The sequence below is a fragment of the Fundulus heteroclitus genome, chromosome 15 (assembly GCF_011125445.2).
Source record: "Fundulus heteroclitus isolate FHET01 chromosome 15, MU-UCD_Fhet_4.1, whole genome shotgun sequence".
NCBI lineage: Eukaryota > Metazoa > Chordata > Actinopteri > Cyprinodontiformes > Fundulidae > Fundulus > Fundulus heteroclitus.
Genome location: NC_046375.1, coordinates 24,179,798 through 24,201,577, shown reverse-complemented (window position 1 = coordinate 24,201,577; position 21,780 = coordinate 24,179,798). Strand labels below are relative to the sequence as shown.

The 21,780-nt window shown below is 42.1% G+C and overlaps 1 protein-coding gene across 3 annotated transcripts; it reads right to left on the bottom strand.

The window, feature by feature from the left end:
* Nucleotides 1-498: 498 nt before the first annotated feature.
* Nucleotides 499-15,843, bottom strand: LOC118566243 (ankyrin repeat and EF-hand domain-containing protein 1-like). Of its 3 annotated transcripts, none has more exons than XM_036147694.1 (11): nucleotides 15,612-15,843; nucleotides 13,909-14,109; nucleotides 13,312-13,473; nucleotides 9,595-9,794; nucleotides 9,339-9,488; nucleotides 7,232-7,355; nucleotides 6,099-6,924; nucleotides 4,858-5,084; nucleotides 4,529-4,665; nucleotides 1,100-1,258; nucleotides 709-900 (listed from the first exon to the last, which is right to left on the bottom strand). In XM_036147694.1, the coding sequence occupies exons 2-11, from the start codon at nucleotides 14,096-14,098 to the stop codon at nucleotides 709-711; spliced, it is 2,367 nt and encodes a 788-aa protein (XP_036003587.1). In that variant the 5' UTR covers nucleotides 14,099-14,109; nucleotides 15,612-15,843. The 3 variants fall into 3 exon arrangements, with proteins under 3 accessions (XP_036003588.1, XP_036003587.1, XP_036003586.1); XM_036147693.1 differs by having other exon boundaries at nucleotides 13,909-14,116; nucleotides 15,612-15,842; XM_036147695.1 differs by lacking the exon at nucleotides 15,612-15,843 and having other exon boundaries at nucleotides 499-900; nucleotides 13,909-14,098.
* Nucleotides 15,844-21,780: the final 5,937 nt, after the last annotated feature.

Here is a 21,780-nt window from a genome sequence, read left to right as displayed (position 1 = left end):
GCCAGAGCTACAGTGGAATGGTTTAGATCAAAGACATGTATAAGTGTTACAACGGCCTAGTCAAAGTCCAGATTTAAATCCAATTGTGAATCTTTGGCTAGACTTGCTAGTAGAGACATGTCCAAATATACCTGCAGCTGTAATTGAAGTAGAAGTGGTTCTATAAGGTATGGACTCAGGGGGGCTGGAGCTCAATTCTTTGGAATCTAAATACATTTTTATTTGTAAAACATATACAGATATTTATGTTCTCTTCCTTCTAGTTTACAATAATGTACTCTGAGTTGGGCTTTGAGGAGGTCCATCACATACAATCTGTAATAATAATAATATGGCATTAGAAAATGTAAGAAAAAAACATGTAGGGGTAAAAATTACTTGGCAAGGGACTGTAAAACGGGACACTGTGTCAGCTTCTGTACTCAAACTGGAAGCTGGCTCACTAAGAGAAGATCCTAAAATCTAAATACAGAAAGACAAAATCGATCCCTCTGCTTAAGATACACAACAGAAAAAGTAAAGAAACTTTTATTTTCACATGGTTCCTCGCATTCTCATTATCTCAATAGTTTTGTGATTCAGCTGTTAAGACAATCCCACATCCCCGCGAAGGCCGGACAGCTGATGTCTCTTTTCATGCTATATGTCAGGAATAAAAAGAACATACAAATAGGCAACAATGATGACAAGATAAGACGAGTAAAATCATTATGACACTTGTCTCTGTCTCTGGCTTTCCTCCAGTTTAGTCCGTGGTTTTGTTATCTCCAAGATCCTCGCCTGGAAGCGCTGGCTGAAAGGCATCAGCAAGTCATCAAAGCCCACCTCCAGGGTCAGGCGCTCCTTTCGTCTCTCTATGTTTGCCATCAGCTGGCTGGTGGTGGGCGGTTTACCCCAAACCTGAGACAAAAAGGGATCAGGGTGACGGTTACCAAGAGGCACAACACTAGAAGATACATCATAGGGCTGTCAGGGCTATGTGAGAGAGACTCCTTAGGTCAAAATGTACAAAACACAGATTATAGTCCTTCATTTAGTTTATGTGTAAAAGCTTGTTTATTCGTGCAGGCAGATGATACAGCAGTGTAACTAGACGTACGGTTTTTGGCACGAAGCTGACGTCCACCGTGTTAGCTTTTCCTGCAGTGATCCTGCTGTTGTGCAGGACGACGCTCTGGGAATTAGTCTGTGTGGGGGTCCTCGCTGATGATGTCCCAGTCATGGTCCTGCTCTGCACAGCCCCCTGTGTGGTCGCCACCTAGAGGGATCGCCAAGAACTGATGTGAAGAGCCGGATCCGAAAAGGTCAAAAAATAAGGCACGCACAGCATATTTCCCTTGTTGCTTTTAGCGTCTTCGCCTCTGAGAGCTACATCACCAATGCTGGGAAACAAATTATTACCTCAGCTGTTAATTATCGGTGATAATGATTGTTTACAGAAATAAATGCAAGAGAGCTGCACTGAAGGTGTTTCTTGCCTGAAGACGAACTGCCTGGTTAGGTGCACTTCCTGGTGAAGCTGCGGCTGCTCTGACTCGCTCCACGCTTCGTCTTCGCTGGCTCTGGGCTGAACTGCAGCTGAAGGCTGTTTGTCTGCGCCGGCATATTAACTAGGCCTAGCTTCAGGTGATTTGCATCGATTCCACGGAGTCCCTGCGTCAGCTACTTGTCTGCTCCAACGTAAATCACCTGCACAAGCTGCTCTCGGCTCACTGTTAGCGCTGACGCCTGCTTCTCTGACATTCAAAGCGGCGTTTTACTCCGGATTGAGGCTCCAGCTATCCCTGCACAGCGCACCTCAATAATTAGAGTATTTTCAAAAATAAATATTTAATTGCATTGACTGAATTCAAAAAGTGAAACCCATACATTCAGCAAACAGCGAACGATATATTTCATACGGTAGTCGGGTGATATCTGAAAACCAAAATGTCAGGTTCTCGGAGAATGAGAATTTTAAATAAGACCAATAAAAATGATTTCAACACATACGTTTTGTTTTGGCCAGTAGGATGACAGGCACTGCTGATGAGACAGCTATCCCGCAGGCAGTCACTGACATCCTCTCCACAAGTAGGCATCATTACTAAAGACGTTTGATGTTCTCAGAGTGTTGTCTCTAATTTTAATATTGGAAAGTTGAGTGGAAGGAAAACGTGTGGTAAGAAAAGGGATAGCCGGAGCCTTCAGGGGATGGGGAAGCAAAGCCCATTCAAGAGTTTGGCCAAGCTTCTAAGGACCGGACTGGAGTCTGAGCTTTAAGAGCTCTCAAACAGCAAGGTATCCAAGACACGGGCTAAAACTGTTGCCTTCCTTTTGTTAAGTCACTCTGGAACCAGGACACAATGTCTGCCGCATCTTACCTGGGCTAAAGAGAAAAAGAACAGGGGTCTCGTTTATAAAGCTTCCGTACGCACAAAATCGGGCCTGAAACTTGCGGACGTCAATTTCCACGCAAAAGTTGGGATCTAGAGAAAAAATAAATTGACAGGAAAATGCACGGCCCTCACAGTAACTCTGACCCAGGCGTACGCTCATTTTGGAGACGGGGGAAATTGGCCTTGCAGACAGTAAAGTGGTGAGTTGCAGCCAAACTGCATGAGGATTTTTTTTTATTTTATTTTTTTTTGCGGGAGTGGGGGCATTCCTCCTGCTTTGATTTAATTTTTAACGGGTTCTTTTAATGTGGGTAACATATGTGCTTATACCTCTGATTTAGAAAATTAATGAACGCCTCTCTGTGAGATTTTCCCAAAGTTTCTTTGCTTTTTCTCCGTGGTTGCCACATCACCATGGTGAAAAATTAATTCACCATTAATTGAAACTGATTAATTTATATACATATTAACAATCATGAGGGGCTTTGCATTGACCATTTACGGTTGAATCAGGGCATATAGAGGGCAGAACATGAAGCGGAACCAGGTACGCAAACGTTCAAATACAGCTGTTCTCTAGAAGGGGAAATTGCGTGCTGGTGTGCGTGCGCATCGTTTTATAAATCTGAATCTTTTTGGCGTATACCATTTTCACTTTCTTGCCCTAAGTACACTTTTAGTATGGATTCTACGCAACATTTTATAAATGAGACCCCTGGACATTTTCTTAGTGGTTCAAACTTTCAGATGAAAGTCAATCTTGTATCTCATTTGGAGATCAAGGTCCCAGAGTCTGGAGGAGTAGTGACAGAATCCATGTCACTTAACGTCCAGAGTGAATTTTCCACAGTCAGTGAGGAATTAGGGTGCCATGTCATCTGCTGGCTTAGGTCCACTAAAGTCCAGACTCAATCATTAATCAGGAACTTTTAGAGAACCCCACGCTTCCTTCTGCTGACAAGCTTCATGGAGATGCTGATTTCATTTTCCAGCAGGACTTGGCAGCGACCCACATTGCCAACTGGGAGCAAATCGGCCTCATCTAAACCCCACAGAGACTCTATGAAGTAGTCAACTGGAAGATGAGAGACACCAGAGCTATCAAAGCACCCTGGGCTTCCTGGACACCTCAACAGAACCACAGGCTGAGCGCCTCCATGCCATGCTGCACAGATGCAGAAACACCAACAGTGAATTAAAACACTTGTCAGTGAAGCAACATTTCTGTATTAAAGATTGTTTTATATTGGTCTTATGGAATATTCCCATTTTCTGAGAATCTGAACTTTGGTTTTCTTTCTCTGTAAGCCAGCATCATCAGACCAAAACTTGAATTGTACCACTCTATGTTGAAAGAATCTCCATATGACATTTAGCTTTAAACTGAATTAAGTTTGGTGAGATGCAGCAGCATGTCCTCTCGATGGAGACAGTGTCACACTCAAATCCAATCCTTTCCCCGAGTATTGGATTTAAATCACAAAACCCTTATCAGTAAAAATTACGAAGAATACTCTTTCAAACATTTACATCAAACCATTACAGGCCATGTAGAAACGGCTCTAAAGACTGCGTATAAAAAAACAACCTAACTCAAAAATCCCTACAGGAAGGATATTTTTGCAGCAGTATATTTTTAAAGGGGCAGCTCTACATGATTAAAGTGTAGATAAGCAGGCCACAGAACATGTGTTGTTAGATAACGGGCTCAGAGCCACCAGCTAGAATTACATCGTGATGAAAAACAGATGAAGAACATTTCCAACCGTTCTATATCTACTCTTTTTGCTGAATTTTTAAAAATTGAAACCTATTTATTCACTCATCCACTGTGGATGTAGGCAATCTCTCTAATAAATGCCTGTCTAAAGCCATCAGATCCCAAAACAGGTTGGGAATGTCCTTATACTTTGTACTTAGAAGCCATAATATGAAAGAGTGCATCCTCCCATGCCGCATAAGGAAATAACCTTTTCAGCGCAATGCTTTCAAAGCCTTTCTGTCACGAAACATTTCCTAAACCATCAACACCAAACGTCACTGTGATACACGTCATACACACATTAAACAGAAGACCAAAGAAGTTTCATGCCAGCCGCTTTAATGGTTTCCGTGTGCCGTGCTGTGAAGAGGCGGAGCTACTTGGGTACCTTCTTTTTGGCAGGTTTCTGTTTGCCGCCCGACTCTTTTGCTGCTTTGGCTTCTGGCAGAGAGCTCATCATGTCTTCTAACAGCTGCACTATGTTTGGATCTCCAAAGTTTCTGGCAATTTCCAGGCAGTTTTGTCCTGGGAGGAAAAAAGACTGAGTTGTATGAACACAGTCGTTGGGTGTTTTCATGAGCAGAACTTGTAGGCATACACCTTTGGCTGTTATGAAATCACTATGCAGAAGAATACAACCTATATCGACGCATTACAACATAAGTTTAAAGCACATGTTGTTCATCTAAACTACAGGCAGCTCGGACTGAGGCGGACCTTTCTTGCTCTCTGCATTGACTCTGGCCCCAGCCTTGATGAGGAAGTCCACACATGAGAAGCTGGAGCTCTCGATGGCTCTCATGAGCGGCGTGCCTTCGCTGAGAGCCGTCACGTTGACCTCGGCCCCGGCATTCACCAACAGCTCGACTATTTCCAAATGTCCCCCGTGAGCCGCATGGTGAAGGGGCGTCCAAAAGAACTGGTCACACAGGCTGACGTCCGCCCTGTCAGATGCAGGTGGGAACTTGTTTTTAACATTTAGCATTCCAACAGTACTCATATTACTACAAATACAGTTATATCCATAATATTTAAGTTGAATTTTTATGTAATAGACCAAGGTATTGTGAGGGCTGCTTTGCACAGAGCAGCTCAAGCTTAGTCAAACTGGATGAAGAGTGTCTGGGAACAGCAATAGTTCAATCTTATCACAGAATCTTAATTTGATTAGACCTGGACTTGAATTGAGCTGTTTCCACACACAGATGTGCAGCGTCTAAACCAGTCTTTAGGGTCACTCCCCTGCAGGGTCCAACAAGCAATCTTACTTTTAACCACTTACCCTGCCCCTGCTGAAGAAAAGCATCCCTACATCTCATGTGCAGTGTCAGTTTTCCACCACACTGTTATTCATGTAGGATAAAAAAAAAAAACAGCAAACTGGGGTTCTCATGGCTTTCTTTCAACAATGACTTCTTACCGCTCTTTCATAAAGGCCAGATTTGTTGAATCCACCTGAGCTGTGGATCTCTGCAGTTCCTCCAGAGTTACCACTGATTGTCTGGGTAGGTTCGCAGCTGTATTGTCCCTCTTTTCAGATGATGGACTGAACAGAGCTATGTGAGATGTCCAAAGCTTGAGATGTTGTTTCATAATGTGATCCAGCTTCAAATGTCGCCAGGACTTCCTCCCTGACCCGTCTGCCGGGTCCTCTGGTCTCCGTGACGCTGTTGGTCTCTAACAAACCTCTAAAGCCTTCACAGATCACCTGGATTTACACTGAGGGGAACTATGTGACTTCTGAAGGCAGTACGCTGCACTGGCTCTTATTTAGGGGCATCAGGCTAAAGTAGCCTAACCACAAAGGCACTGTGCTGGTCTATTACACAAAAGTTTAATAAAATACATTTTGTTTTTTCTTACTTGATAATAGCTGTCAGTTTTGTTTTTGAATTGATAAACCATGGAAATGGGGGAGACATAAACTGAAACCTTGAGAAGAGCTGTCTGCTACTCACCCCTTGCTCAGAAGGTACTGGGCCATCTCGTAGTTGCCGCTGGAGCAGGCCTCCATCAGTGGGCTCTTGTAATATTCATCCTGAGCGTCCACAGGCACTCCCTGACTGAAGGCGAGGTCCAGAGACTCCAGATCTCCGTTCCTCACACAGTAGTTGACATTGATGTAGATTTTGTTTGGCTTCTCGATGTACCACCCTGAGTCGTTGACTATGGGATGGATGGGAGGGTGGTCGTGGTCAAACCGCCGAACGTCTGATAAATTGTGGTACTTCTCGATCATGAAGTCAGGAGGGCCTCCGTCAGGCCGTCTGGGCTTGAGCTCTGGTACGAGGGTGCAAATGGGCATGGGGAGGACAAATCCCTTCTTCTTCTTCTTGCCCCCCTTCCCTCCTCTTTCTTTCTTCTTCTTTTGGGACACGTACACAGAAAGCCGGAACGGTTTCTTGATGTATTTCACACCTTTGATGAAGTCAGTCACGTTGACGACGCCCTCTCCTTTCATGTCGTGGGCTGAGACGACCGTGTGCAGTTGGGCTAGTTCAACCGGAGCGTTTAGCTCCTCCAACACTGACAGAAAGGTCTCTGTGCTAACTGCGGCCAATTTGTCCCCAAAGGCTTCCCCTAATTCCGCCTCGTGCTCGTTTGACCAATCATGAAGGGTCAGGGCCCAGGGATCTGACATCAAGGTGCCACTGTTGGACTTGTTGCCCTTCCCAAATTGCTTCTCTGCTTTGCGCAGCTCCTTGGCTGCTGCTTTGTGACCAGAGTCTTTGGCAATCTGACGCGGCAGCAAACCTTCCTTGTTCTTCAGCTTAGGGTTACAACCTGAACACAGAGCAGAGTTCTATGAAAAATGAAAACACTCGGTCACATTACCTAATTTAATTTGGGACTGCGTTTCCAGCTGCATATTCCTGTTTGATTTAATTTCCTCTCTCCTGGCTCCACATGCATCAAAGCAGAGATATAGGCTTGCAATCCCAACATACAAAAGGGCTATTCTTCACGCTGTAACCAGAATCCTTAAAGCTCTGGAGGACATGTCCAGAGACCTAACTTCTCTTCCAAGGAGGCAGAAATGCTTCAGTTTATTGCAATGAAATTTTAGATGCTTTGCAAGGTCACACAGTACCTCTCTGTGCTAAGAACTTGCAGGAGTTGGCATTGCCGGTGGCAGCGGCGTAGTGTAACGGCGTACAGTTATCCAGGTTAACCACGCCCATTTCTGCTGCGAACGATGACAGCACCTGAATGACCTGGAGGACGCAAAACATTACAGAGTTACACTTCACAGATGACCAAATCTAAAGCACGCTCGGTGCGTGACTGAAATGTAAGATCCTGGTTGTGGTACTGTAAGGCTGAGCAGCTTAACCTTTAAGAGAGTGTTAGAAACGTATTAGTCTCATAAATACAACTGATCGTTCTCATCATCCGTAGAAAAATCCTATTGGACGATGGATACTCCAAACCTGCTAGTGACATGGTTTCAATGCTTAAAAGCAGGAATGAGCAGGTTTTGTTAATTTATCAAAACCACACTTTGATTTACAATCAGCAATTATTACATATAAGTAAGGATTATGTGTATCATTAACCACACTAAGGTCTGCTCTATAATGATTATTGGGGTGTTTGCAATCACATCCCACAAAGTACACATTGGCTATCTTGGAAGACTTACACTGAGCATAACCATGGTGACGCAGGGACATTTAAAGCTGTTTGATTATTATTATTATTATATCCAATAAACCTTTTAAAAGCAGTTAATAGAAGATTTTTTGTTGTTGTTGTTAAAGAAAATAGAGCATACAGAAAAACATTTTCTGGAAAATACGCGCTTAGGCTGCAGAATGATGCATCAATAAAAATAACTACTTGGTGTAATCAGTGAAGAACACGACCAGCTTTCAACTAGTTGGTTAAGAAACGAGTCAGTGGCCTAAACAGTGGAAAACATGGCTGCTATCACCAGCGAGGTAACAATTCTCCTTCTCTTATCTGACTACTGGCACAATAGACTTTTCTTTATGCAAATAAACACGACTATAATGTTGGAGTTTTGAAAATAGACACCAAGCTCACATTTGTAAATGTATTATTGGTAGTTAGACCTCAAACCCAAGCACCTAAATGGTAAATGGACTGAACTTATATAGCACTTTTCCAGTCATGCTGACCACGGAAAGCGCTGTACACTAGAGCCACATTCACCCAATGGCTCTCACTAACCCACACACATTCATACACAATACACAGCTCGGTAGGCAACTTGAGGTTAATCGACGTGTGACAAGGTGAAGCTGGAGTCAAACCTTCAACCTTCCAATTGCAAGACAACTACTCAACCCGTCAAGCCACTCTTCTCCCTCTTCTTCAGGAAACATGACAATAACTGCGGCAGAGCCTAACCTGATTTGAGATCATGTGAGCAGAGAGGGTGCGTAAAAGACCCCAGACTAACCCCCGCCTCGATTATGTGCGATCAAATGTTCAATCTCATTTCTTTGTCTATGATTGTCCCACTTTACAACAGCTCAGAAACTGCATTTTGCTTAAAGAAAAATAAAACACAAGCCGCTGTGTCTGCTCTTCGCTCGGCTTCAAATGCCCTACAGAGTGGCACACAGGAAGTTAGCTGGCGTGCTATTGCAGAAACCCCATTAACAGAGAAACAAAAACAAACCTTTGAATGAACATGAAAACTAACTCTACATGAAAATAAATTTCTCTGACTGGGAACAACCTTCAGAACACATTATTTATGCTGATTATTAAAGGGTAAACATTAATCAGAGTCCCGGTCTCCCTTGAGTTTGAAGGCATTTCTTGTGGATTCATTTTTGAGTTGGGATGCCGGACATCGTTTTGAGAAGACAAAGTTTGGATGAGAAAAATATAAGGTCAGGCGGGATTTTGGGATTCAGCTTTTCTCTGCCTGCTTTTCCCATCAGAACCTGCCTCATAAGCAGAAAGAAGAACACCGTGTTTGATTCAGTATTGATTCAGGCGGAGCACAATGGATGGCCCACTTTTAGATTTTTACTATAAAATTATTCTGAACACAATGTATCCTTTTCCTACCACTTTACAATTATTTGCCACACTGTGTCCCAAATAAAAGACATTGAGGTTTATGGTGGTGGTTTGCAGGTCACCATGGCAACGTTTAGGCAACCTTTCTACATAACTGTGTCTAATACATAACAGAAGAAGTTCCAGTGGAGCTGCTGTACCTCAAAGGAGCCACTCAAGGCAGCATAGTGCACTGCACTGAAGCACTTTTTATCCAGGGCGTTGGGGTTGCCACCCCTCCTGAGAATGTCTCGGACCACCGGCAGGGAGCCTGTCCTGGCTGCCTCCATCAACGCTGTCACACCAGTTCCCTGAGGAGAAGAACCCACACACACTCCATGTGTTTAAACACTTCCTTGGCCTTTTCTCCACCACTTAAAGAGTTTTTGTCTTGTTTTTTTATTTTTTTATTTGGACCTCATTTGTTGCATCGGGGTCTGCACCAGCATCTAGCAGGATGAGACACAAGGGGGTACACTCGTCAGCTTTTTCGCACATCACGTTGAGGACATGAACCCCTTCCGCCGAAACATTGTTAGGATCAGCCTGGTTCTTCAGAGCCACTTGTAGACAGCGGGCGTGACGCTTGGTGGGGTAGTTGCAGTAGAACAGCACGCCTGAATCGCAAATGAGAGACAAAACCAAAATAAAAAGGATGCAAGTGTCATTTATACTTGGACTTTGCGAAAAAAAAGAAGAAAAGTCAGCCCTCACCATGGGTAAGGTGTTTTGAGACTCTCCCTGGTTTCCTGCTAGGTATAGGTGGCATTTTTTTTTTAATTTAGCAAAACATGCCAAGCTCTAAAGTAAAAAATATATGGACACCAACGTACATAATATGCAGTACAAATAATTATTTACCACATTCTTAGATCATACTTTTTCATGTGTTATCACATTGCAACTAGAAACTTCATTGATTCAAATTTGATTTTTTTTTTTTGTAAAACAGCACACAATAGATTACTGACAAGTGGAGGCAAAACTATACGTGGCCATTTTTAATGTTTACAACATAAAAATCTGAAAAAACTGTGACTGCCTTTGGCTGCAGTACAGTTTGTGGAGTATGTACATCTAGAGTGTGACATATTTCCATTTTTTTTGGTATTACAGCTCAAGCTCAGTGAGATGGGATGGAAAAATTTGAAAATTTGCATCATTGTCCCTTCCACTACATAATGATTCACTACTTTGTGTTTTTCACGTTGTTCTTTTACAAGGCACTGTACATGTATGTGTAAAACAGCTGGTAAATGAGGACATTGCACTAAACATGTAAAGACCAGCGGGACATACAAGCAGGTATGTATCTCCGACAGAAATAAAAGTACTCATGTTTCAATCTGGTATACTTTATTTTTCTGTTTAAACTCTGCTTCCATGTGTCTGCTTTTACTGGAAGCACCTCTTCACTGCTTTTCCCACTCAGATTACTCCCTATACGCACACATCAAACGAATTATAACTTATGATCGCAGAGGTCAAAGAATGGGGGTACTTAGAAATAATATCAATGAGGAAAAAGGAACATGAATGACTTCTTTAATACAAATAATGTTAGGTATGATCTCTGGTGATAAGCTTGTCGGAGCTACATCTCTGAAGCTGGAAAAAGCCTTTGATCTGGTGCCAAGAAAAGCCTTCAAAATCAGGGGAGTGTGAAACACCGATGGAAACACAATAGAGTACTGTATTCAGAAGAGCGCTGGACCTTATCATTGATTCAGTGGTAACAAGCTATGTTTGGGTCATGTATGTGAAACAGGGTTCAACTGTGGCACAGCTGTTAGCAATATCGCTCTGCAGTAACAAAGAACTGATATTAATGTATATAACACTATTATATACAGTAATATCAACTCACAAAAAAAAAAAAAATGAGTTGACCACTTTGTTTCTAAGCTCTTGCAACCATTTTGCGTGGAAAGTGACCTACCCTAGTTTTAGACCTCATTTTGTGCGTACGCAAGCTTCGTGAATGAGGCCCAAAGTGTATTTGGAGCGTATTTAGCTCACACTGCAGACGTTTGAGCTTTTCTCTAGTTCTGTGGATTTTTATCTTGTTTGCACAGGTCAACATTTGCTCACACACCTCTTCAAAACTATCCACAACCTGCACTACTGACTAAAGGATGATCACTCGTCAATCGCTTCTTGATTCTGGTTTTATTATTTTCATTGAACAGTTATTTTAATAAAACCCTTAAACTAGCTGTTAAAACCAATGTCTCCCTCCTTGCAAGTTCCTCTACAATTCAAGTGCGGCCTTCACGGAATAGGTGCCTACATTTTTGGATTTGGATGCAATCAGCTGCTAATGTTTTATCATTCTGATTCTTTCGAACTTGATAATTGCAAACGTGTGACTGACGAAACGCTTGAAGGAAAGACTCGGATGTGAATGGTGCGGTTTGACTGAACGCGCCTCGGGGGAGTGAGCAGCATCATCAGGTTACTGAGCAGGTTTCACATGAGAGGATCACCATGAGGGCTTGAACTGTAATTAGTTGTGGGGTTTGTGGGGCCTGACTCACATTCACAGTGACCTCAGACAGTAATACTTATGAACTCATACTATATAACAAAACAGAGCATGCAATAGAGTGTTTATATTGTTTACAAAAATCAACAGAGATCTGGATACACTGTAGTTGAGGCAGCCATTAAAACAAGAACAGCTTTAGGTTATCTCATGGGATTGTTTCTTTTTCTCATGAATATCTAAACAGAAGCTCCATGCATGTTCAAGAGATGTAAGGTAACGCAGGGCATTGAGCTGACCACACCTGACAAGAAAGGTCACATGAGAATACACATCTGTATCCAGCTACGTTCTCAAGGCTCTGAAACCAGATATTTATATACAGTCATAATCAATAAATTAGAATATGATTCAAAAGCTAATTTATTTCAGTAACTCAATTCACTGCCCCCCCATCTCCACAATGAATCCTGGAATAGTCTCATATTTCTCACCCATCTGATTAGAATGACACTGAAACATAACAGTAATCCTTAACATTTAAATGTATTATGAGTATCATTGGATTTTATTCAGTGCATCCATTGTGTGCGCACACTTTCATTATGCTTCAAACATCCATGGATATTACGACAGTACATAAGAATTTAGGGCCATCGTAGATAAAAGAAAATAAATTATTGGCCAGGGAGGAGTAAATTCTCACAAAAAAAAAATAATTCAGAAATTTCTAGACTAATTTGACATATTTTCTGATGTTAAAAAGTTGTACATTTATGGGGGAAAAAATACTACTTTCCATGAATAAAAACTTAAATATGCTATGTTAGAACAGGTATATCCAAAATGTCCAATAAAATAACTCAGAAACGTGTTAAAAATGTGATTTTAATGTTGTTTAAGATTTTAGACTTTCTGGAACTTTTACAATGTTTTAGACCAGAATGTAGCAGGGTAAGCAGGAAACATCTGCTTGGTATGTCAAGATATTGCTTGATTGTGAAAGTGCGCCATCGTTTTTCGGACATGTACCCCAAGCCAAAAAATGGGTCTCCAGTCCCTGGCACCGTTACTCTGGGGGTCACAGACTGAGAAGTATGGGAATCCCTGGAGCAGATCAAGCATATAGCTAACATCTACAGCCTATAGCGATGTCTGGAGTAGCCTTGAGCTCAAGCTTATTGAAAACTTTTGCACCATGTTCCAAAGTGGCTCTTTACCATAAAACTACCATTTAAATCAATGCTACTATTTCTGAAGAACGAGGGGCCACAGTTCAGCCAGAGGTTTGATGATGGGTCCTATAAGACAATCCATGTCTTGTGGGCATTCCTAATTGTCCGACAATAAATACATTTAAACCTCTGCATCTAGCTGTTTAGAAACAACGATTGAAACTGTCAACCCAGAAGAAAAGCAGCAGATAAAGAACATATCCAAAAGTCCAAAACCAATATGGCTGCCAATGCCGACGATGAGTGCATTAACTGTATATACCCCCTGTGACACGAGCGACCGCGAGCGTTTCTCCACCTCTTTTTTTCCACCGTTCTACAACCTGCGACCTGTGTCCCCGCTAACCTGAATCAACGCTCGCGCTGTGTGAAAGTTTTACTCCGACTATCGCCGTTCCCGCTATATGTGCGCACCTTTGCCCTCGGCGTCCACCAGCCTCATGTCAGGTTGCTTCTGGAGCAGCAGAGCAAAAATCTCCTCGTTCCCCATCTCGGCAGCCAGCATGACAGGCGTCCGGCCCCGCAGGTCTTGGACGTCGGGATGCGCGCCGAGGGAGAGGAGGAGGTCAACAAGGTCTGTGAGGAGAAAGCACAGAGACACTCAGACGGACGTGGAGCTGAGAGGCCGCGCCTGTGGAACAAACACAGGATGATTGGATGTTGAAAAGAATCCATGGTGTTGCTAGTCTGCTGCCACGTTCCCCTGGTCTGAGGGCTAACATGCATGTCTCTGCTCATTCCTTTGTACCGCAAAACAAACTAATCACGTAGTGTAGAGTTTCTGAGGTTCTACACGGTGAATCAAATTACCTTAATATAATAACTACAACGTTCCAGTTATATATAAATAGAAATGGTGCAGCGTGATTGCTTTTGGATGTCATAAAACTGAACTCAATAAGACACATTTTAAACAATTACATGGTGCTCGGCTGTAGTAAGCAACCCGAGTCCTTGTTTGCACGAAAGGGCTCATTTACTATCAGGCAGGGCAGGAATGAAGGCCATCACCGCTATTTTTGGTTGAAACTGCCAGATGAAGCACCCCCAGGCCGTCCCGTGGCTCCTTGAGGTTAATGAGGTTCTTCACGCCAAGCTTCACCATCTTCTCTATCTCCGCCTTCTCTCCTTTATGGACCCACTGCAGCAGGCGGTAGATCTGAAGGACCTCCAGGCGGTCCTGTGCCAACGCGCAGCTCATTCTGCCGTTCCCTGCGAGCTTGATGGAAACATTTTTTGAAGAAAAAAAAAAAAAAAAAAAGGTGCAGATGAGACTCCCAGCGGCTGGGTTAACCTGAGTGGCTGAAACAAAAGCACACATGTTGTTGCAAAAGCTGCTAATGCCAACATAAAAGACTTGATGAAACTTCCCAGTCCTGCATTACTTCTTATGTAGTTTCTAAGTTAGTGGAGCTGCAGTGTTCTTAACGTAGTTTCCTACAATTTATCTTAAATGCAGAAGAGATAATAAATCTGTCAGCACAGGACAGGCTTGATCATTTATTTAAGCACAACAAGAGCCAGATTTTTAATATCTATTTATGATAAACTGAAAGGGATTCAAAATATATTTAATAAGTTCTGGAATTTTAGAAACGACACGCGCTACACTTAGCTTTATGTTAAATGATAATGCCCTTTAGTAGGATAAACAAAGCATTTTAGAAGCTAAGGACGCTATTTCTTTTTAGCTTTTGGGAGCCTGTTCTGGTGCAGCAGAAAGAATTCTGTGACGTGCACAGTTCCCCCTACGGTCGTGTTGTGATCCCACTGTGGCTGTCTGACCAATGAGAGAGCTGCGTACGTTTGAAGAGCAACTGTGATTGGTTTAACTTGGTTGTCAGAGTGCTCAGGGACATATTGGATTTCTAATTGTAAATGTTACATTTGAAATGGTTGTATTTCTTTTTTTAGCGGCTCTCCTGGTCATCCTTAAATATCGGTTAATAAATAATATGGGATTTAGAAATTGGGGTTGGTGTCACGATTTGGAGGTTTTTTTAGATATGATATTAATTTAGGTTAATGTTTTTGATTATTTTTCTTGTTGTATTCTTCGACAGGTCTTGTCTCATAGTTCTATTTTCTCTGTTGGTTTTTTGTTTAGGAGTTTCCTTTTTATATTATTATATTCTTTAAATAATTTCTATTTAATGCCTGTCACGTTTTGTTGTTTTGGTTAGATTTATGTCATCATCTCTCTGTCCATGGCTGGGTTCTCTGTGTACTCCAGCAAGAGGAAGACTAACAACTGTTATGTTGTTTAGTGGACCTAAACTGCTCTATGTGCCTCTCTGCAAATTACCGCTGGAGGCTGGACGCAGCCTACCTTGCGCTGTGGTCAAGAGGTCCTTAATTCAGGGGGATGTGGGTTCGAATCCCGGTTGTGCAAGAAAGGACACAGTCTGTGTGCAAGTTTACCCCTGAATAAGGGAGCAGCTGAAAGGGCTCAGATTCTAAGCATGACTCTGTATATTTCTGTTCAAAACATTTTGTTATGACAAAAACGAAAGCTGCATTATTCCGTATTAACACAAAAAGAAAAGGTTCAACGTGAGTAAACCAGCTCTTAACCTAAGCACAAAACAGACATGTTGCTTTTCAAATCATTTCACTTACAAAACTTTCTGGTGGGAGCATTTAAACGCCGCGTCAAGCTATAAAAGAGTAAAACATGGAGGTTAGGAGAGCTCACAGAGCTCTGAGTGACCCACCTGCGCTCAGGGCGGACACACAGGTTAGCTAGTTGTTACCCTCTTCTGAAAAACCTCTGTCTGATCATCCACAAGCCAACGCTTGGTCCCGCTTTTCCTTCACTGGCGTTTCTGTCCAAACACCAAAGCACAACCTTTCACTCGGTGTGAGGGGAAGGCTGTGCTTTGTGGGGAAGGGAAAACAAAGTGGTCTCCATGGCAACGCGACACGCAGAAATCCCCGCGTGAGACGTCGGGGCTGCGTCGCAACCGCGAGGAGAACGTGACCCTGGAGAGGTCATCAGTGAGCGCTCAGGTTTCAAAAAAAAAAAAAAAAAAGGGGTAAAATGAGTGCTTTCTGTAAAAGTAGAGCTCGAGTCTTCCTTGGCTATTTCACCTGCACTATCTTCGTCTTTTACTTCCATGACAAGATGTAAAAAATAATAATAAACCGTTTAGGAACTTTTTCCAATTATAGCCCGCAAAAATCTGCAGAAAAACACACAGACAGAGAATGATGTGCCTGCATTTGTATGCACCCCATTAAATCTATAATTTTTTTAAATGTATTTTTAGGACAACGCTCAGAAAAGCCAAAGCTGTCAAAGCTGTCATGCTCTGACACGCTCAGTGTCAAAGCATGACACTGTCAATGCTATGCTTAACTGTGTGTGTGATGCTTGATTTATTTATGTCCAGTGTTGATCCTACACAAACCATACTTTCTGGAAATATGATCAAAAAGCTTTAACCTTGGTTTCATTGGAAAGCAACACATGTTTCCACATGCTTGCAGGAGACTTTGAATGCCTTTTTTGCAAAAAAAATAGCCAGGCTAAAATCTTTTGATTCAAAAGAAAAATCTTCTGTCTTGTCATCCAACAATTTAGCCCAGACACGTGAAGAATAGAGGAGATTGTTGTACAAAATGTTCTACAGGACAAAAAATAAATAAAAATCTGATGCACTCTACCATTGTGGCATTGATGAAAGAAAGCCGCTGTTGAAAGAACCCCTGTTTAGAGTCTATCACAAGCCGTGCAGGGGACACAGCAAACATGTGGGGGGAGGTGCTCTGATGATCAGACGGCACTAAACAGAACTTCATGGCCTGTTGGTGGGGGAAACTATTACGTTGTGGAAATACTGTTCTGCAGGATAGACAGGCTCCTCTCCTGTGGAACCAACTCCCTGTCTACTTTTGTTTAGCTTACACTCAACTACCTCTATAGTTATGCTGCTATAAGCTTAGGCTGCTGGAGGACATCAGGGTCTATTTTTCTCACTCTGCTGAGTTCTACTGTTCTCCCGTTTTGCATTGCTTGTCATCATTTCAGCTTTTAACTTTTTGTTCTCTCTCTCTTTTTTCTTCATAGTAGGTACACCTGGTCTGGCGTTCTGTTAGCTGTGACATCACCCAGAGAAGACAGATCACCCACTATTACCATCTAATGTAGAACAGATTACTAGATCAATGTGTGCTTCTGTGCTTTTTTGTCTCTCTTATTGTGTCTCTGCTCTGTCTTCTCTAACCCCCAGTGGGTCGAGGCAGATGACCGTTCATACTGAGCCTGGTTCTGCTGGAGGTTTTTCCTTTCGTTAAAGGGGAGTTTTTCTTTCCACTGTCGCTTCATGCTTGCTCAGTATGAGGGATTGCTGCAAAGCCATGGACAATGCAGACGACTTGAATTGAAAAAATAGTCCTTTGTACTAAAATTAATTCATTTCTTAAACATTGAACCCATAGATTGTTTTATTTCACCTGTCTTCTATGGTTGGCAGTTCTAAACTAGTAGAACTTTTATGTTTCTTTTTTAAGAACATGTTTTAATCTGTGATTTAGAGGATGTTGTTGTTAATTCTTTACATTGTCTGTGATTAAGTGTGTTTTGATCGAAATTGTGTCTTACTTATAGGAAGGTCTTCTATCCGTAGATGGTTAGGATAAATGTCATAGGATAAATGCGGCTTTTCCATTCTCATCACAATTCTAGATGTTTTTTGTGCACTTAATGTAAACAAATGAAAATATGAAACTAGGCATATATGAATGGTTGTTACACCCAACCCTTATTTGGTGAGGCAAAACTCCGTCTTTGACTCCCCTGTTGGAGTTAGGCAATCCTGGGTGGATTAAGCAGGTTAAAAGGACGATAGATACGTGCAACACAATACTTTGAATATAAAAAAACTATTAATTATTTCCGTCACTTTACACTTTAAATATATCATTAATTCAGTTTGATAAAACAATTTCTTAATTGAATTTTTGATTGGTGCATTTGATAAATTATTACATTATTTATGTTATCATGGAAACATATACTTTTGTCATGTATTAATTTTAATTATCATATTTATATGTACACATTTATTTGACCAATTAATAAATTTTTGGACAGTGAACTTTTGGCCTTGCACAGTTTCAGCTGGGTATCTGTGTCAAGGAGAGAAACTGGACTTTTCTGGATCTCAGGATCAGAAGAACTGTGTCTCTTCTGCCGCCTAACGGTTGTCAAGACCCAAGCCAGACTTCAGGGTAATGAGGTACATGAACAAAATGTTTTATAAATTTAACTTTCATCTATTAACTCTGGGATTTATTATATAGCCAAAATATTGAAAAGATGATATCTTTAGAAATATAAGACTGAGTTAATGGAAGTTCTCAACTCCCTCTTTAAAAGGTTTATTCTACTCAGTAAAATAAAAAACAACCAAACTGACATTACCTAGAAATATATTGTTTAAACCATAATAAAGTTTATTCTGTCTTCTGCTCTGTGTCATCTTGCACACAGAATGTTCCATTAGAATGTTTAGCATCACAGTGTTCTATGACATCACAGCTGATGACATCACTATGACATCAACAGAATCTTAACTACTACTGAACACCAAGCTGGTTTTCCTTCACTGTTCCCGACCTTCATCGTGACAGTACACCTTTGAGAGAGCACGTTCGAATCTTAGCCAAACAGCGAGAATTCGATCTCAGATATCAGACGCCTTTCAGAGAAGCGACTATATCTGATTTACAGAAAGTTAGACATGGAGCAAACGCTTTCATGGGTAGACATGGTCGACCTCGACATCCAAGTCGACTACGATGCAATCATCTTCCCTATGGAAGATGGCAGTGACGGTACCAGTGAGCTGCATCCCACCCAGCCAGATGGTACAGAGATCCAAGGGGAATCTGGTCCCTCTGCTGGATCTGAGACTCCTCCTTCAGTGGAGGTCCAGCAGGATTCATCTTTCTCTGCTGACTCTGGGTCTCTCAACTCAGAAGATATCCAACCATCGCCAAGGTCAGAAAAACCAAGGAAAGACCTCAGTGCCTTTACTTCCTCTCAGGCACCTCACTCATACCACCAATCTAAGCATTTCCAGGGCCGATGCCAACAAGCAGAGCGGCCACACATCCAGGCCCCAGTTTACTACGTGGCTTCCAACTCACAAGCCCACAAGAGAAAACCAAGACATTCCCAGGCCACTGGAAGCTCTGAGGCTCGTCACCCCCAGTACTTTAAGAGTGACAAGATGCCTGAACACGCCTCAGCTGTTACGGTGATCCCTCCCTCGTTGGACATTGAACAGGCAATCAAACGTATCAGTGATCTCACGCAGCAGGTGGACGATCTTAAACAGGAGCTGCAAGGTAAGGTCTTTGATCTTCACGAGGAGAGAGAACGAAGAATCAAGTTTCAGGTTGATTGCAAAGCACAGCTGGAACAGATCCAAGAACTGGAAAAAAGTTTAGAACATGAACGCCACATGAGACTGAAATGTGAAGAGAAAGTGGAGAAGCAGGAAACACTTGCTGCACCGCAGACTGCAGGTGCATCAAGATTTCCACGCATTCCCAAAGTTACGGTCCATGAGAGCGTTCTGAATGAGCTTCAGTTTTTTAGGAGGCAGGCAGAAAAAAATGCCTTGAACAGTGAGAGGCTAGCAGAGGCTTTGGTAGCAGAACAGCAGCTGAGAGCCAAATATGAGGATCAGCTGAGGAGTAACTATCAAGAAGCCTCCAGATTCAAAGAACAGCAGGAAACAATCACATCTCTGAAGAGTCAGGTTGGAGAACTGACCGCAGAGTTAAACCTTGCTTTGAAAAACCAACATCCTAAAGTTTCCTCGCAAACAGAGGCCGCCACACAAACTAAAGCCTCCATGAAAACTGAGGTCTCCAAACAAACAGAGGCACCCAGGCAATCAGGGCCTCAGAGAAACAGGGCTGTTCATGAGGTTAGAGGCCCCCAGCATGAACACAGGAGACAGAATACTAACAGAGGCTTCAGTGCAAACCCAGGCCTGTACCCACATGCAGGCCACCATAAAAACGGAGGCTCCCATGAAAATAGGAGACGTCCTCCTTATAGAGGCCAGTAGGCAAACAGGCCTCCAGGCTATCAGAAGCACTGGATCACATTCCTGACTCCAAGTATGTTCTCATGTAAATATATGTCACAATCTGTAAATAAAACAAATACAAGGAAATCTAGAAAACACAAAACAAGAAAAACAAAAAGAACTCTAAAAAAATAACAATGAAAAACAAATCATTTTGTATTCAGTTTTATATTGTTATTTGACATTTTGTACTTTTTATAATTACTAGTTTAGCTAACCAACACACTAATGCAGCCTCAAAGGTGGCCACAGTGTCCTGTGTCCTTTTTGGGTCGGTCCCAAGCCCGGATAAATGCAGAGGGTTGTGTCAGGAAGAGCATCTGAACAAAACCTTTGCTAATAGAGCTGTTTTCAGCCCGTAATAAAGGGACCATTGACCAACATATTTGATGTGTATCGATGTTTTCACTTGATACAACTGAATGTTTGGTCCTGATCTAACAAACTGTGACTGCTTCGTTGTCTTTATGATGTTTTTATATTTTCATGATGTAAAGCACTTTGAAATGCCTTGCTGCTGAATGTGCTATACAAATAAACTTGAATTGACTTCATTTTATAAGATAAGATAAGATATGAAATTTCTTTATTGTCTCACAATGGGGAAATTGTGGAACAATTTTTTTTATCACAATGCAAATTAATAATATTGATACCAGACTGGTCAGGGCTCAGGTTATCAATGACTGCAATAGTGCCGGTGATCAACGAGATCCTGGTGGAAACTGGGCTACTGTTGGTCAGCAAAGAAGAAGAGGAGGAAGACATGTCCATAGGCAGAGAAAGAAGAGGAAGGACAAGAGTCTAGAAGTGAGAGTAGGGACTTTGTTGGACTAGTGACAGGAAAAGCTAGAGAGTCTGAATGAGAGTTGGCATGATGCAGAGGAGGAAGGTGGACATTCTGTGTGTTCAGGAGATCAATTGGAAAGGTAAGGCTAGAAGCTTAGGAGCAGGGCTCAAGCTGTGTGTAGATGGGAAGAGAAATGGTGAAGGTGAAGTGACTGCAAGGTAGTGGTTGGTGATACTGTTGTCAGACAGCACAGGATGGTGGAGTGTAGAATGACTCTGATGGTGAGGAAGATAAAGGCAGAGTAGAAGATGGTAGAAGCTGAAAAAGGAAGAAAGTTGTGTGGCTTTCAGGGAGGAGTTGAAACTGGACCACTACAACTAATGCTATCAGGGAGGCAGGTGGGAGAGTACTTGTATGATAGGTTGGACAAAAAGGAGGGAGAGAAGGATTTTTACAGGTTGGTGAGGTAAAGAAGCAGAGAGAGGAAGGATGTTCAGCAGATTAGAATGATCAAGAATTGACATGGAAATGTACTGACAGGTGCAACAAGTGTGAGAGTAAGGGGGAAGAGTTGATGGTTGAGAAAAATGAGAGAGAATGAAGAGTAGAAGAGTAGAAGAAGTGACCATTGTGAACCAGAAAGAAGTAAAGAATAATTAAAGTGCAGAAAGGCTTTGGAAAGGATGAAGAGTGAAAAGGCAGTTGGTCCTGATGATATACCTGTGGAGGTATGAAAGTGTCTAGGATAGAGAGTAGTGGAGATTTTAACTCGACTGATCAGTGAGATTTCTAGCAGAATTGTTTTCTGCTAGAAACATATTTATGGTATGTTGCAATGATTAACTCTTCACAGCTACTGAGCCTTCCAAATATTTATTCTTTGGTAGTCTATAACAACCCGTAGGTTCCTAACAGAGAACAAGGCTTAAATCTTTCCTTTTTGACAAAGCTTATAGTCAGAGTGGCTCATGTTACCCTGAGCTACCT